The sequence below is a fragment of the Zerene cesonia genome, chromosome 24, assembly GCF_012273895.1.
Source record: "Zerene cesonia ecotype Mississippi chromosome 24, Zerene_cesonia_1.1, whole genome shotgun sequence".
In the NCBI taxonomy this organism is placed as follows: domain Eukaryota; kingdom Metazoa; phylum Arthropoda; class Insecta; order Lepidoptera; family Pieridae; genus Zerene; species Zerene cesonia.
Window position 1 is genome coordinate 3,849,422 of NC_052125.1, and position 17,893 is coordinate 3,867,314.

The window sequence follows — 17,893 nt, forward strand, 5'->3', positions numbered from 1 at the left end:
AACCACGGGCCAAAAATAGCAAGTTATACCACCTAATCATGTGTGCTATTTTTTATTTTTATTCCCATCACTAATTGCTCAGCATATATCAATTACAGGGCAATAAAAAATAATTGTATTAATTAAAAACTGTAAATTGATACATTATGCTCGGCCACCCGGATGGCGGTCTTTTATTTGCATGCGTTTGATAGATAGCGAATCCTGCGAGCTGATTGGCTGGGCGATAGGGCTGCCACTCGACCGTAATTAATAATAAATATTTTATATAATAACTGATTTAGTCAAAAAGGAAATTTTGTTTGTTTGAAAACATACCTTTACAGTGAAACATAGACTACATTTTTTAATCCCTGTTATCTCGAGAGGACCCTGGGAAGCCTTTACGCTATTATCGTATTATACGTATCTATATCAGTATATTTTATTATTTATTTTCATAACGTTTATGTGGGTGTTGAGCACGTTTTGACAGAATTTGGCCAGCTTGCACCAGGGAAGTTCCATACCCCAATAGAAGACTGGCGTGAAACAGTATCGCGCTACTGTGTTTCGTATGGTGAGTGGGGGAGCCGGAGGCCTTTGACCCATTTCCTACAAACCTGGATAATAATAATAATAAAAATTCTTTATTGTACAAGAACTTTGACAAAAAAAAATACAGCACAAGAAGTTGAGGTACAGAAGGATGTACAAAGGAAGATAAAAAAACTCATGAAATTATTTTATTGTCAGCTAAATCTTGAAATATTTTTGGTGGCAACCCTAGCCTACATTGTATGAAACTCCTAAAGTAATTAGCAGCAATAATCTCTCGATACGCTATAATTAAGACTACCTTCCTCTCGCGGTTTTACTCGTTTTAGTATTAAGCCATTAAACTTAAATTTTGAAAGTAGGTAGGTATTATATATAATATGTCATTTCAGAAGACAAAGATTTTTTAACACGCTTTTATTAGCTTCACCTGTAGGTATGTAACTGACCCCTTCAGACCCGATGTTGCCCCACTCCAAGCGGACAGATTGAACTCAAACTCTGTACACTTATCGCGGATCGGCGACAATACAATAGTTTCATGAGTTTATCTTATTATCCTGATTAGGATCGATAGGATAAAAAAAATCCTTACGTATCCTACTAATATTATAAATGCGAAAGTTTGTAAGCATGTGTGTGTGTGTGTGTGTGTGTGTGTGTGTGTGTGTGTGTGTGTGTGTGTGTGTGTGTGTGTGTGTGTGTGTCATGTGTGTGTTTGTTGCTCTTTCGAGCAAAAACCACTAAACCGATTGTGATGAAATTTCGTACGTAGACAGTTGAACAACTGGAATAACATATAACTTTTTATCTCGACATTCCTTCGCGATACGGACTTACGCGGGTGAAACCGCGGAGCGCAGCTAGTACTTTATATAAGAGAAAGTAAGGTAATGTATTTGTTTCTACCATTAAAACATATTAATAAGTAAAAAATAAATAAAATCGTATTTATTGATAAAATCAAATACATCTCTTATACGACCCACTGACTACCGAACTAGTTGGGAACTGTGTTTTGGCTGTCGGTGGCTTCTCCCTTAAAACAATGTTAGGTACATTACATTTCATGTCTTATTAAAAGTCTTTATTTGTTTAATTTCGATTATACTTATAAATCCCACCCAAAAAGGTTTAATATCAATCTAACTTCGAATACTACCATGTTTCATGACCTAAAAGGTATATATTTCTACTTATTTACAAGAAAACAACTTAAATTCACAAACAAACAAACAAAAAACAATTACCAAACTGGCATGGAACATTTACGAATATTTTTACAAGAAAAAAATAAATTAGCATTATACGTCAACAAACAAACAGATATAATAAATTCAATAATAATAAAAACATCTTGAATGGCGCATACGATTATTCAACACCTTTCCTATTTGTGGTTACTTACGTGTGTGGCCTAGACAATCTTTATGACATACAAAACCAGACAACATGACCTCCATCCGCGAAGAGAACCCTTCACAGCACAGTTCCATGTATACAAGCCACATAAACCAGTCGAAAGACCCACGACACAGAACATAAACTACGTTAGGAGGGTTCTTTCCAACTGGACGTCTCGCTTACAAAAACGACCAAATACAAATACCTCCGAATTCAAACCAGTTCCATCGCTCGCGGGATCAACCCAAGCTGGTCGTTTAGCGCTAGTCGCTATGTGGGTGGTCCGACATTTTTATTTACCCGTCAAAAGGTCATTCACCCTGTCCGATTACGCGACACCTGATTTTTTTGTTATTTTTTATTTTTACAGTTGGTTTGCGTATTGAAAACTGTTTAATTCATAATATTTGGTTGACGTGAATGAATTTAAGTGAGAAAAAGAGCTTTGAAGATTATATCTACCCTTCAAGACTGATGAAGCATGTGTCGTTTTCTGTTTTCTTTATATAAATATATAGATATAGTATATATGTAAGCAGTGGTGGCTCAGTGGTGAGAACCTTGGACTTCAAAATCGATAAGTCGGGGTTCGAGACCGGGCGAGCGTGCAGGAAATAAATTGATTTTTCAATTTATCTGCACATAACATCACCACTGCTTAAAACGGTGAAGGAAAACATCGTGAGGAAACCGGCATGTCCAAGAATTAAAAGTTCGACGACATGTGACATCTGCCAACCCGCACTTGGCCAGCGTGCTGGATTATGGCCTCATAGGAGGCCTGTCTCAGCAGTGGGAACATATATGGGCTGATGATGATGATATAGTATGTATAGATCAATAAAGAAATATCAATAGAGTCAATAAAGAATCGATAGGGAAATATGTAGATTTGTTGAAGTCTTTAGAAAAATACGAACTACTCAGAAATCCTTCTTACAACAAAGAACGGGTTATATTATTACATCTGACTCTTAAATCAAATTTAATTAGCAACGTCATGTCACACTTATATTATTTGTTCCAATTAGCACCTATGACGTCACAATATGGCCCAGAACCGATCTAAGTTGAATCGCTTAGAAAATACGTATTGTTCTAAACAATGCGTTCTGGCAGCAGAAGCAGTCGCCTCAACGATATTAAGATTACATTAAAACTAGTTTCATATCAGACAACACTTAAAGATTTTTTTTATATACATGACAGAATTTTTTATGAAACTGTTTTACCGACGTTCCCAAAAACGAAGGAGGTGAATTCGAATACTCGATACTCGATAACTCCGTGGGTTTTCAACCGATTGGGAGGTCTTGTCTTGTCGTGTGTCTTTTTGTTTATTAGGAAGTCAATCGAGTGGTACCTCCCCCCACATAAGTCAGTGACTTTTTTTTTATATAAAAAAATTTTTTTTGAAGTCTAAAAAGCTCTCCTTTAATTATTACTACACTGTAATTCTTGATAACAACAATTATATTAAATTTTGATTGACTTTTTTCTTTGACGTTTTTTTAAGCAGGTGCTTAGATAATTCAAACATTCTTAAAATTTGATACGTTTAAAAAACAATAGATTTAATAAAACACGTGTTGGAACAGAGGGATGCTGCCCTCCGAGACATAACTTGACACGGCAGGGAATTTCTCACCCTCTTAAATCGGTGAGGGTTACATGACGACATGGTGAAAAAATTGTGATATTTTTATTCAGTGGTAGCGTAGTTAGTGATTTGTGAATATTTATCTCCATTAAATTCAACATAAACTACTGAATTGTTTATTTTTTAGTGAATTATCATTAGTAGGACCTTGGTACAGTAGTTAATAGGGTCTAACCGTGGCTTAGAATGACTTCTTCAAGTTAACATTCTGCTTGATCTAGAATAAGCTATCCTCCAACTCAATCATACCAAAATCTGATCAGGGGTTTTTACGTAAACGAGCAGCAAACGCTTAATTCATCCAAAAATTTTAAAATTTCTAGAAAGTTTATAGAGACATGTAACCCATCCTTTACAAATGGCGCGCGAAGAATTCGTTTCAATGTTTTAAATTAACTGTTTTTTTTACAAAAGGAATTTTATTGTTACACTCGATTTAAGGGACGTACTGTCTTTAAGTTTTTAATAAATATATTCCCAAAGGAAAATATAAGAAAATCTAAAGTAAAGATGATGATAATGAAGATATATCTGTGGTTTATCCCCAATAGTACCTACCAGGACTTCCTTTCAAATCCTTTCTTAGATCTCAAACTATATCTGAACCAAATTTCATGCAAATCGGTCCATTAGTATAGTTTTGGAGTGTAATCAATTCTAACAAACACACAATGGCACAATTAAATTAGAGTATACTAGCTGCGCCGCGCGGTCTCACCCGCATAAGTCCGTATTCCGTAGGAATATCGGGATAAAAACTTACCTTATTCCAGTTGTCCAGCTGTCTACGTACCAAATTTCATTGCAATCGGTTCAGTAGATTTTGCGTGAAAGAGCAACAAGCACACACACGTCCTTACAAACTTTCGCATTTATAATATTATTAGGATATGTAGTAGCCTTCCATTAAACATGGCTGTCTTTATTTTTTTATTACTTTTTTACATTTAAATAAAGTCTTTAATATCATAATTTACTTATTTATACGCGTACGCTGCGCTGCGTTTTTATATTTGGATACAAGCCTAATTAATAGGCTTTTCTTCAAACTGTGGTAATGGCCTGTAACCAGAAGTGTCTGACATCTGCTCTTGGCCAACATGGTTGATTATAGCTTGATCTCTCGTTAGATAGGCCTCCTGTGTATGCCCCTGTTCTAGGAATAAATATGGGAGACTTTGCCCCTAGTTAGGGCTGCTACCAGTAGTGTGTGGGAATCCAGTACGCTTGGCACGAATTGGGTAGCTTGGTACGGTGAGTAGGGAGCCGGAGGCCTGTTTCCTTTTCCTCACCTTTCCCAGACCAGTACTGCTTACCAGTCGTCAATCCTTTCCTCATCCTGTACCTCTTAAAAGCGGGCAGCGCATCCGCAGAGGCACTACCTCTGCTCTGTTCGCGGGCGGTGATCGCTTACCATCAGGCGGACCACCAGCTCAGTTGCATATATTGCAGTTAAAAAAAGAAAAAAAAAGACAGATAATGTATATTTTTCCAATTTTGTGTAAAAATCATAGACTTATATTGAGTTCAAAGTTATTATACAGTTGTTTTAGGACTGTTTTTTTTTCTTTTTACACGCGTCACTTTAAAGACAACCCCTCTAAAACTACCCCTTTTGATCTTGCAAGGGTAAGATTTTATTGGAATTTTTGCGGCACTTGGGAATCAGGAATGCGGGTTCGATTCCCCGTCTGTAATTTACTTTTTTCTCTGGGGTGTGTCTAAGTTTATTTTGAACTTGAAGTTTTTAGCAAAAAAAAAAACATTTTTTTTTTATAATCTTACTATATATCGCTTATTTCAAGTCTTACTGCTCTTTTTTAATAAAGTGCACCTTATGGCAATGGAAGGCAAAGAAATAAAAATAAATAAAAACAACAATATATCTCACATTTCATTTAATAGGACGATTCTATATCACTACTTAGGTGAATGACTTTTGGCAAAATTATTAAAAAATATATATATTTTTGGAAGTTTTAGATACTTTAACTTTAACATTGTTGAAGCTAGTTCATCATTAACTGAAACGTTAAAAAGAGTCACATTAAAAAGTTTCACGATTTCGAATCCAGCAATTTTCAATAACTTTGCCAAACAGACATTATCTAATACTGCTACATTGCACAATAAATAACTTAACGATAATAATTAATAATAACTTAGCACTATATTTACATTAATAATTATTTACTTTACAATACGAGTGGGATTAAAAATCAATATATAAAATAACAAATACATTATTATTTGTATACTGTTTTTATATATTTTCTAGCTTTTGATATTCAAACATTTCATACAAGTATAAAAGAGATTTCGAAATGAGATATTTACGATCGTAATAGAAAAAAATTAAAAAAAAAATGCCTCAAAATGTCTCCATTATTTTACAAGTTTAACACAATTTATTTCATAATTATTCCAAGAAGAGAGCAGTGGTATGGACAGACTAAAAGTATTCATATATAATAGTATTAAAAATCACATGTTTATTACATGTGTAAAAAACAATATTTCGTTTGTGGTTAAAATGTGTCTGTTTGTAGGCAATAACCTTACAAATTGATTTCTATGTTCATTGAGGGTAGTTTAACAATATTTTAAATGACTGCTATTGTTTCAGTCCATTCATGGCTACAGTCGTAGTTAGACGTTATAGAGGCTTCATTAACAATAATTTAGTATAAAGAGAGCAGTGATTTGTCGAGATAATTTTATTTAATAATTTAGTTATATGGCATTGCGGAGGTTTTAAAAATCTTCGTTAAAATTGTTTTACTTTTATAAACAACACGTTTTTTACTATAAAAGAAAAAGAAAGAAGAGGTATCTTTCTTTCTCTCTTTTTATTATAATAAAACCGAAACATTTAAATATTTGTTGTAATAACGAACTGCCTGACTGAATAACAAATTTTTTCTTGAACATTTCTGAATGACTGATAAGTGATGTTATGTTTCATTATACGTTTTGAATAAAATATCACCATTTCAGAATGCACTAGCTTTCGTTGATTATGGAAAAAACAACTCCCATTTTATCTTATTTTAGTTTCAGCTTTACCATAAGTTATAAAAACGTGTATGGTACTTTTATAATTAAAAACATTAACTCCCTAATCTATGCTCAAGGGCGTATGCACACGTTACAACAATAATTGTACTAAATATTTACATTATCTATACAAAATTCAGATAGTGTAGGGTAGGTTTAACAAGTGTTTGATTAAATAGCATTAAATGTACTTACGTGAGCCCTAGACTGTTTATGACACATCGTTTTATATAGGTCTCCTAGGTTTTTTTTGAAAAACTGTGTCCAGTTTGAGGTTAAATGACGTAGCGATTGTGTACAAATAGATGTCCATCTGTTTGTACACGTCACCCCATAACTACTATATAAGAAATACTTCGAATGAAGAACCCATATAAATTGGACAGTGGTTTAACTATGCCAAGAATAAAAATATGACTTGTCTTATTTCAATAATTTTCTTATTTATAGGTACTATGATGTCAAAATCATAAAATATTAGGGTATTTACAAATCTCAAAATGTACCTACCAGTCTAGTCAACAATAATGTCATAAACACATCGAGACGAGGTCCAAAGGACTATAAAATCGATACAAAAAAGCTAGGGCTGTCAAAATGGTACACAAAAGAAGACCTTTAATGCCGCGTCTGTTGCTCCCTTTCCCTCGCCTTCATTTCCAGCTCCTCCTCCTCCTTAGTGAGTGGGATGGTGCTGTGGTTGTAGAGCCCCTGCGCCATGAGCTGCAGCGCGAGCGGGTTGCGCTGGCCGGACGCCTTCTTGATCTTGGCGCGTTTGTTCTGGAACCAGATCTTGATCTGCGCCTCCGCGAGCCCCAGCTCGGCGGCCAGCGCCTGCCGCCGCCGCTCCGTCAGGTAGCGGTTCTCCGCGAACTCGTGCTGCAAGCGGACACACATTAGCCAAGTGCTACTACAGACTTCCTACCGGTCGTGCATAATAGCTACAAAGATACAGCGCGAGAAGAGAACTCTATACTCCGACATAAGTATTATCTACCCTGTCTATAACCTCTAATAAAAGTTGAATTAATTAGGGAGATAATTAAATATCCATCTAAAGTGACCCAATTTTGATAATCCTAACAACCCCATATATCAAAATATGTTCTTCAATTGAAAGCAAGTACAAGGTAATTAAGAAATTATTTCTTTACAACAATGTAAAAGATGACGCAGACACGTTCATGAAAATGCCTTATATTTTCATTCTCTACATGAGTCCACTTTTTGCGTGTTACTCAGTTGAGGGGTTTTTGTCGGATTTCAACTGAGTTGAGATGAGGCACCCGCTGGCGTGTCTTTTATCTTTATTTATCGAGAATATTCTATAAACGAAAAGCTGGTTATATCATATAGATTCTCGGTTTTTTGTTGGTCTCGATATCTATACTAACGTGCAGCTGAAGAGTTTGTTTGTACGCGGTAATATCAGGAACTACTTGACTGATTTAAAGATTCTTTCACCATCGGATAGGTACGTGACCACACCTATACATATGTATGAACATATATAGTTTGTAAAAGCTAATATGTTATGTTTTCGAGCTTGAATTGAACACCCAAATTACCATAATTTTATTATTAACTGCTTTATTTTTATTACTAGCAGTTCGCCCCGGCTTCACCCGTGGTACATATATAGCCTGTCACTCAGTAAAGTTGCAACTTTTATGGTGAAAGAATTTTTGAAATCAGTCCAGTGGTTTTTGCGTGAAAACGTTACAAACATACAAAAATAAAAAAGATTCCTCTTAAAATATAAGTCTAGATTAGTATAGATATCATGGATTGCAGTACCTTCAGCCTCGCTAACTGTGGGCCAGAGAAAGCGGTCCTAGGTCTCTTCTCGTCGTTGTTAGTGTCCCCTGGCGGTTTCTTAGGCTTCCTAGTCCTTGGACCTAGAAATAAAGTGTCTGATAGAGGTGCGGTACTTGACCTGAAGCGGTTGACAATTCAGATAAAATTTCTTGTTTTTAATGGTTCGGTTTTCTTTAATATTTTGATATTTATTTTATTTTGTTTTATTGTATTTTTAAGACTGACTGAGAGAAACTCTCACGAAAAAAAATTAAGACTGTTTCCTAACGTTAATTTAATATCTGTGTAGATATTTAAATTTTTTAAATAAGAATGCTTTCAATGGACTATTTGAATTTTAAATTTTGTGCTATCCAGTTTCGGTTCTCTATTTTATATCTTATTTACCACATATATACAATAACAAGTTAATAATAATTTAAATTAAGTTAATTTAATTGTAGATATATGTTTTAAACTCGTTTGAGTATACTTAATGAAGATGTCACGGGAAATAATCGTAATTTTAGTTTAAGCCGCTTTTAAATTGTAACATTTTTGAGGTTAGTTTTAACATGTGTTTGTATTTCATAAATGTGTTGTAAAAATTACATGAAATTTTTGCTTCAAAGTAATTATTATAATTATAATTACAAGGAAGAGTTCTGTATACATTTTATTTTAATTATTTGAGAATTTTATACTTAATTAGAGTGTTATTATAGTTATATAATGTAAATTCTAATTAATATAGAATACTTTAAGATGAAAAAAATAGCAATAATTCTTATCCTCCTAATACTATAAACGCGAAAGTTTATAGTATGGATAGATGTCTTTCTCTTTCACGTAAAAACTGCTAAATGGATTTTAATGAAACTTTACATTAATATAGCTTATACATCGGAATTAGACATGATCTATATAAATAGTTACTTTTGCCCGTGGGTTCGTCCGGGGGTCAAACCGCTCGGCACAGCTAGTTACAAAATAAATATGCTATCTTTTTACATACTTTTCTTGAAAGTGAATTTCTTAATATAAATAAATATAATAGTATTATAAGTATACACAAAATTATAGTACATAATAACGACCAAAAATAAAAAAAAAAACAAAAAAAACTATTTTATAAATTCTACAGACAATAGACAAGACTCAGTTTTTACCAATGTCCATGTTACAGTAAGATTGTAGAAACCGTCCGATTATAATCTAACTCGCGAGTTAAAAACTGTGATCCGTAACATTTGCATACAATTGGCCGCAGATGTGTATTACTAGCGACCGCCCCGGGGTGCGGGTGCAATATACATCTATATCTATATTGATATTATATAGCTGAAGAGTTTGTTTGGTTGAACGCGCTAGTCTCAGGAACTACTGGTTCGATTTGAAAAATTATTTCAGTATTAGATAGCCCATTTATTGCGTAGGTACCTAATAGGCACGTAATAGATAATAACCACGTGTGAAGCTGGGGCGGACCTCTAGTTTTTTAGTTAGACCTTTTATACATTAAAAGGTCTTTCAATAAATAAGTAGTTCCTGAGATTAGCGCGTTAAACAAACTCTTCAGCTTTATAATATTAGTATAAATTATAAAATTATTCATAATAATCATAACTTTTCAGTAAGACAATAACTAATATGTTTTCTGCGTTATAACAACATTAAATTGGTTATAATTTCATTAAATAAAAGCGTTTAATACTAAAAAACACACAAACACACATAAAACAAACATTAAATTAATCGCGTTCACATAAAAAAGCATTAGCAACAAACATAACATACAAACAAAACAATGATCACAAAACACAAAAGCACCAAACAACACAGTAGCAAACAGTAGCACTACTCATTCAGTAGCAGTAGCATCCTCCTCCCACGATGTCTATCCCACTAAGCGGACGATGCAATATCTTAACCAATTCATTATTATATGTTTCCGGTTAAAATTGGTCAAAATATTTCACCGACCGCCTGGCGGGCTGGGTTGCCTGTAAATAAACAAATAAACACACAAACATAAACTCTCATAGCGTATGGACTAAACCCTTTTTTTATTATTATTTTATTGTGTGATAGGGAAGCGCTTGACTACCATCTCGCCTGCTGGTAAGCGTAGATGTAGCCTAAGAGGAGCGCGCTTCCCTAGAAGGTACCTGTTCACTCTACTTTTGTAGATCCCCAGATTATAGGTAGTCCCCCTGATAGGTCTATGCCACCAGGGGGTCGCGGATGGATACTAACCAGCTCCCCCTGACCTCGACGGAACATAATGGGGTTTTGGGGGTAGGAATCCGACATAACCCACGGCTTTCCCGTGCCTTCTATGCGACATTTCCCCACAAAAAATACCTGTCCCTGCTATGGATAATATATGGAAGGAGAAAGACTTAAGAAGAGAGGATAGGAAGTAATGTATTAATAGCTACAAATGTATGAATCAATTGAAAAGTTAGATTAAGTTTAAATTAATTACGATGATTTAGTAAAATAAACTTAAATCTAAAGTACAGAGAAATTAGTTTCACATGTTAGAAGGCATTCATATGTTTGTTTGTTTGTTAATTGTTATTGTTTCCGATGGATATTTAATAATCAATTATTATTTATTTTTTGATTTAAAGCATTCTATTAATTCATTTGTTCATATAGTATTTTTTACAGTATTGAGTAGAAGACGTCGTAAGTTTTTAGTTTTGTATTCAATTATTTATAATTATAATATTTATTTGCTGACCGTACATTATTGAGACAGTTTTTTGCCATCGTCACGATTGGATTGACAGAGAAAGTCGAGTTAATATTAAGTCCAACAAAAACCAAGTTAATTGGCGTTAAAGTGTAACTTAAAAACTTAATGGTGTTTTATATAAAAAAGCTTAAATTTAGCGGTTGAATTGAAATTATGTGGTTTTCTTTTAACACAATTGTTAGTTTAATTTTTGTTTGTCATTTTGTATACATACTTTGTTTACGGGGTTTTCTTAAGATAAATTTAATAATAATAATAATCACATTTATTGTCAACATCACATAAGGAAATTAAGACATATGAACACAACTATAGACTACTAGATAGAGAACTAGAACTAGAAAACACAATTAAAACAACATAAACAGAAATAGAAAAAAAAAATAGAAAAAAAAATTACGATTTATATGATGATATATGATTAATTATTCTAAATGATGATACAATCCTGTAAGTTATAAATTAAATATTTTAGGATTCGAACCTGAACACTTATTTTTAATAAGACAAACCAAGAAGGTTTACAAAAGAGGTTATATATTTATATGAAAATATTAATAAAATTCCACCTCACCATGAGACTGGGATCCATACTTACTTCGACCTGGAACAAACAGAAAACACAATTATTATGCATAATTATTTATTTATTTATAATCCTTTATTGTACAGACTTAGAAACAATAATAAAACACAGTGAACAGAAAATAAGACATCGTTTGTACAAGAGGCGGCCTTATTGCTTAAGCATAATTAGTTAAAATAATGAAATATTCTTAAATGTAATCAATAAAAATAAAGAAAAGAAACTGAAATGGGGGTCGAGCACGCTCCGGTACGAATTGTGCCAGCTCACACCTTGAAAGTTCCACATCCCCACAGGAGATTGGCGTGAAATCATCATCATCATCATCATCATCATCATCATCATCATCATCATCATCATCATCATCATCATTTCCTTTTCCTCACCCTTCCAAGTCCATTCCTTTCCATCCCCTTATCCCTAAAAGCGGGCAGCACATCCGCGGAGGCACTACCTCTGCTCTGTTCACGGGCGGTGATCGCTTACCATCAGGCGGACCACCAGCTCAGCTGTCCGATATTACTTATAAAACTTTATTTAGTAAAATGCAAGTAAAATAACTTTTGAGTTTGAGTTGCATGTTGAGTTTAAGTGAGAGATTACACCCACACCTATTCTATACAACTAGCGCCCCGCCGCGGCTTCGCACGGGTGCATACATGATATATCCATAAAAATCATCCTCTTAGATCCTTCTATCTTTAAAAAAAAAACCATCAAAATCGGTTGCGCAGTTTTAATGATCTAAGCATACAGACATACTTACGGCGGAAATCGACTTTTATTTTATACTATATTGTGATTACAAAGAGATACAAAAAAAATGCCTTTCAAAATTGTATATGTAATTGTCCCATGCCCCATTCAGGGGCATACGTACACAATGAAAAATAAAATACATCAAAATAGATTGCCCTAAGCCCCATTAAGGGACAAATTGATTAAAAAGCTAGTTATTAGGAAGATTCCACACTCGATTTAAAAATGTCTTAATTAATGCTCTTGGGTGGTCGTCCGTATATATGTATCACAGGCGAAGCCGGAGCTGACCGCTAGTATATAATGACAAAATTCTCGTATCACGTTAGTTATCATAATCCTCCGAAATGGCTGGACAGATTCTAGTGAAGTTTTGTACGCGTATCGGGTAGGTCCGAGAATCGGCCAACATTTATTTTTCATCCTAAATTATAAGAGCTAGTGATAATATGAAGTAGAGTTTGTCCGTTTGTTTGAACGCCCTGTACCCAGGAACTACTGGACAGTTTTGAAAAATACCCTCGACTAAAAAAATAATAGGAAATTGTTCGTCATTGCCAAATAGCAAAGGCTAATTTGATTTGAATATGATATAAACATTCATAAAATTTATGGCTAATTTATAATTTATGATATATATAATTAAACATACGTTACTCTTCCATAAATAATTTGAATTAATTCAAATTGAAATTTCGCCAGCTGTTTATATCAATTAGCTAATTACTTTCGGCTGCCGGAAGCGCGGCCGATTTTGATGAAACACATTTAATTGATCATTATAAATACCCTTGAATTTTAATAATGTTATAAATATTGACGATTCTGTAGTTTTTATTGTATTATTAACGATTTTTATGTCACATATGAAATTATTTACAAGGAAGCAATAATTTAAAAAATCTCTGTCGGTTCGACTCTGTTAACCTGTGAAACGTCTGAACCAATTTTGATGGGACTTTCACTAGCACTAACTAAAGTTACAAACGTGTCTTTTAATTAATATTAGTGAAAATAAATGTATTTAAATATAAACCAGCATTCGAATAAATGAATAAATAAAACTATATTGTACACACCAAAAAGAAATAATATAAAATACAAAATAAATACACAAATTGCACAAGAGGTGGCCTTATGCTACAGAGCCATATCCACCAGACAACCAGCAATATCAAAGTTATTTTATTGGTCAATTAATCGATACATTATTATAAGTCTACTAGCTGCGCCTGGATTTCACCCCCGTAAGTCCGTATCCCGTAGGAATATCAGGATAAAAAGTTGCCTATATGTTATTCCAGTTGTCCAGCTATCGACGTACTAAATTTCATCGCATTCGGTTCAGTAGTTTTTGCGTGAAAGAGCAACAAACACACACACATCCTTACAAACCTTCGCATTTATAATATTAGTAGGATATAGTAGGATATTAATATAAGTGTAGGATTTTGTGTCCGTCCGTCTCTCACCAGGCTGCATCTCATGAACCGTGATAGTCAGACAGTTGAAATTTCAACAGCGATAAAATCGAGGTTAAGCAACGCTTGGCACGGTCACAAATTGGATGGATGTGCAATTATTTTTCTCAATCCCTCTTTATTTATATGCGCGGAACCGTAAGCGTCAAAAGTCCGACACGCGCTTGACCGACTTGTGTGACGTCACACATCGCCTCCGCGAGGGAATGTCTCTCTATGAATATGTAAATTTTATAAAATATATCTCTTCTTCGACGTTTATGACTTTATTATCTGTGGTCCTAATGATATTTTTTTATTTATTTATATATGGACGATTTAAAATTGGTGGGAAATCCCTACTTAATGTTATAAATGCGTAAGTAAATCCTATAATAGCGAAATCGCGGGCGAAGCCGCGGGCGTAAAGCTAGTGTTCTATAAACAATAAAAATCGGTCAAGCGCGAGTCGGATCGAGACAAAGGGTCGCCTGGAAATAATCTAAAGACATACTCTATACCTATATCACGGTTAGATACAGCCTGGTGAGACAGACAGACGGACATACAGACAGCAAAGTCCTTGTCATAGGGTCTCGTTTTAACCTTGGGTACTAAACCTAAGACTATGAACTCTATTAAATGTATTTTTCACACGAAAATTTTAATTTCAAATTCTCACCCAAATCAGTTCAATCGTTTACAACTTATACACGAAAAAACGCACATAACAAATCAAATAAGTCCTATTAAACTCACGTCTATAAATAACAATAACATCCAACTGAAATGCCTTATAATGATTCTCATATAACTCAAAACGGCTCTAACAAAAACGATGTAACAACGGCCGCGCGACCAGGCGAGCATAGCATACCATACATTTTCGCATTTAATTGACGCACAGATAAAATTCCAATATAATTAATGATAACGGTCCATCCGTTTGTGTGTTGCCGACATTTCTAATTATATATTAACATAATTACATATTTATGCGGCAAGCTTACATCGTCGCGGTCACAATGTGGATGGGTTTATTGCTTCATTAGTGTGTTTAATGATTAATAATTAGATAGACAGTTATTTATAAAACACTAGCTGTACGCCCCGGCTTCGGCCGTGGTACATACAGCCTATTTCACTGTGTGAAGCAGCCTTATGAGGGTGAAAGAATTTTTTAAATCAGCCCATTGGTTCTGGCGTGAAAACGTTACAAACATACAAAGACATAAAAGTTTCCACTTACATTAGTAAAGAAATGTCTCTAATCGTATACAGAGTATACGTAAGGTAATATTGAATCCCGGCGATCCTAATGAGGATAATAAGATAAACTCATGAAACTATTGTATTGTCACCGATCCGCGATAAGTGTACAGAGTTTGAGTTCAATCTGTCCGCTTGGAGTGGGTCAACATCGAGTCTAAAGGGGTCAGTTACATACAAACATACAGGTGAAGCCAATCAAAGCGTGTTAAAAACTAAGATATAATAGTACTATTTATGTGTATGTCTGTCCTTCCGTCTGTCAGACATGATGTATTTATGTATGCTGTAACAAGAAGCAATTAAAAATCGAGGTTAAGCAACAGTTGGGACGGTCAAAAATTGGATGGGTGACCAATTTCTTTAGCTTTGCTAAAAAGCAACTACGAAAACTCTAAATACGGTACAAATGTAGGGAACCCTTCATTTCACGCGTCCGACTCGCACTTGACCGATTTTTTTTCGTTTTTAAAGTCTTAATTGTATTAAAATATGGATTTATGAGTTAAATTTGTGTGTTAAATAAGTAAATTGATTGTGATATTAGTAGATAGTTTGAATACCAATAAGCGGTTACCCATCCAGAGACAGACTGCGCCTTTGACTCCTTAACCCGGTTTTTTAGTACAACTCATTGTGTCGTAACATTGCTAGATACCTAAAACTGAATCTAGATCTAATTTTAAACACTCACGCCAACGCTCTGAACACTAAAATACGAAACCAAAGCGAAAACAATTTGGTGATTTACTATTTTTAAGTCGGTTAACCCTATCAGCCGTTTAATGTAGTTTAAGCCATTAAGCTTAATAAACAGGATGGACTACACAAAAAAAAAAACAATTAATCCAGCTATAGAGACAACCAGACAGACAAAAAAACACACCGACATCTCAATTACTTCACACAAATATTAATTTTCATTATGGGTTTTATAGACTCTATATCCATTAAAATAAAGACGAAATTTGAATAAAGATCTTTATGAAGCACTAAATTCAAAACTAGTATCGATAAAACAAAAACGATTTTGGACTTTATTGTCGGAGCAATAAGGAATGTCAAAGAATTTGAAATACGAATCCAAGTATTTAATACATCGATTAATCGAAATTGATTCCAATCACGATCAGTTAGAGTTTAAAATCGAGTGTATAGTTTGTGAAAAATTTGTTCGAATTTATTTCACTTACAATCGAAACTCACTTTTATTCCGTAGAGTTAGAGTCGTATTTCCTTTGCACCGGTTTTGTTTGAGCTGTGGTATCTATATCGAAATGTTTTGGTGACATGACCGTACCATGCGTGGACAGTAAAGCAGTGGAGCCGCCTAAAGTTATTGTTGCTATTTTTTACCGAAAACGAAGGAGATTCCCTTAAGAAATAGATGTTTCACTGTGGTATAAATCCAAACTCAAAAATTTATTTATTAAATTAGACTTCTTACAGAAGCACTTTTGAATCGTCTTAGCATAGTTTTAACATTCACCTTGTAAAGTATCCACTATCACTATGCTACCTACTAACTATCTCCAGACACATTAAATTATATGATAAAATCGCATAAAGGGATCAGATGATAATAAAACTAGGTGCTCGCCTCGCCTCCGTTTCACTTAACCAGGATAAAAAAATTTAAGATACATCTCTTAAGATAAATATACCCCTTTTGTTTCTTGTAGCGAAAATTTTTGAAAATCACTTCAATAATTTTTATATATAAAATTCGAAAGTGAAGTTAAAATATCAAACATAAAAATGTACATAAATAAAAACGCGCGACTCCATGCCTTTTGTCCCGCACTGGGTGGCCAGACCACCATGTAGGCATCTGTACGTCATATTAGGCGCCGGCAACGAACATACAAACATACTATTTGGATATATCACTAAAACCCGGGATATGTTGCGGTTAAGCGGCGTTGCGCGCGGCCGAAAATCGGATGGGCCAAGTGAATCGATGGTAGGAAAAATAATGCATCCTACTAATATTATAAATGCGAAAGTTTGTAAGGATGTGTGTGTGTTTGTTGCTCTGTCACGCAAAACCTACTGAATCGATTGCAATGAAATTTGGTACGTAGACAGCTGGACAGCAATAACAATAACATATAGGCAGACCTTTTATCCCGATATTCCTACGGGACACGGATTTACGCGGGTGAAACCGCAGGGTGCAGCTAGTTTTGTATATTTTAATAACATATCCACTGTCAATAAGGCATTAGGCCTTACTGTAAATCATATAAGACTGAGAGTTAGGTCTGATTATTATCTAATCGACACTATAATATTTAGACAGGAAGCTTTTGTATGTTTGTAACGTTTTCACGCAAGAACCACTGGGTCGATTACAAAAATTCTTTCACCAATTGAAAGCTTCAACTTCACTGAGTGACATAGGCTATATATGTACCACAGGCGAAGCCGGGGCGGATAGCTAGTCTCTATTCAAAGTTAACATAAGTAAGCTTAAGATTGGGTATTAATACATCCCTATTAATATTACAAATGTTAAAGTTACTTTGTCTGTTTGTCTGTCTCTTCTACACGCCTAAACAACTGTGCTTCTTTGTAATGGTACATACTTTGAGACTACA

The 17,893-nt window shown here is 34.3% G+C and overlaps 1 protein-coding gene across 2 annotated transcripts in view; it reads right to left on the minus strand.

The window, feature by feature from the left end:
- Nucleotides 1–5,484: 5,484 nt before the first annotated feature.
- LOC119836407 (homeobox protein invected-like) overlaps nt 5,485–17,893 on the minus strand; it is a 52,776-nt gene continuing 40,367 nt past the window's right edge. Inside the window, exons 4-6 of one of the 2 annotated variants that reach the window (XM_038361720.1) lie at nt 11,818–11,823; nt 8,456–8,556; nt 5,485–7,537 (exon numbers count right to left, since the gene is read on the minus strand). In XM_038361720.1, coding sequence (XP_038217648.1) covers nt 7,277–7,537; nt 8,456–8,556; nt 11,818–11,823 — 368 coding nt within the window. In that variant the 3' untranslated portion in view covers nt 5,485–7,276. Of the gene's footprint in view, nt 7,538–8,455; nt 8,557–11,793; nt 11,824–17,893 lie in introns of both variants that reach the window. The other variant, XM_038361719.1, reaches the window with a different exon arrangement.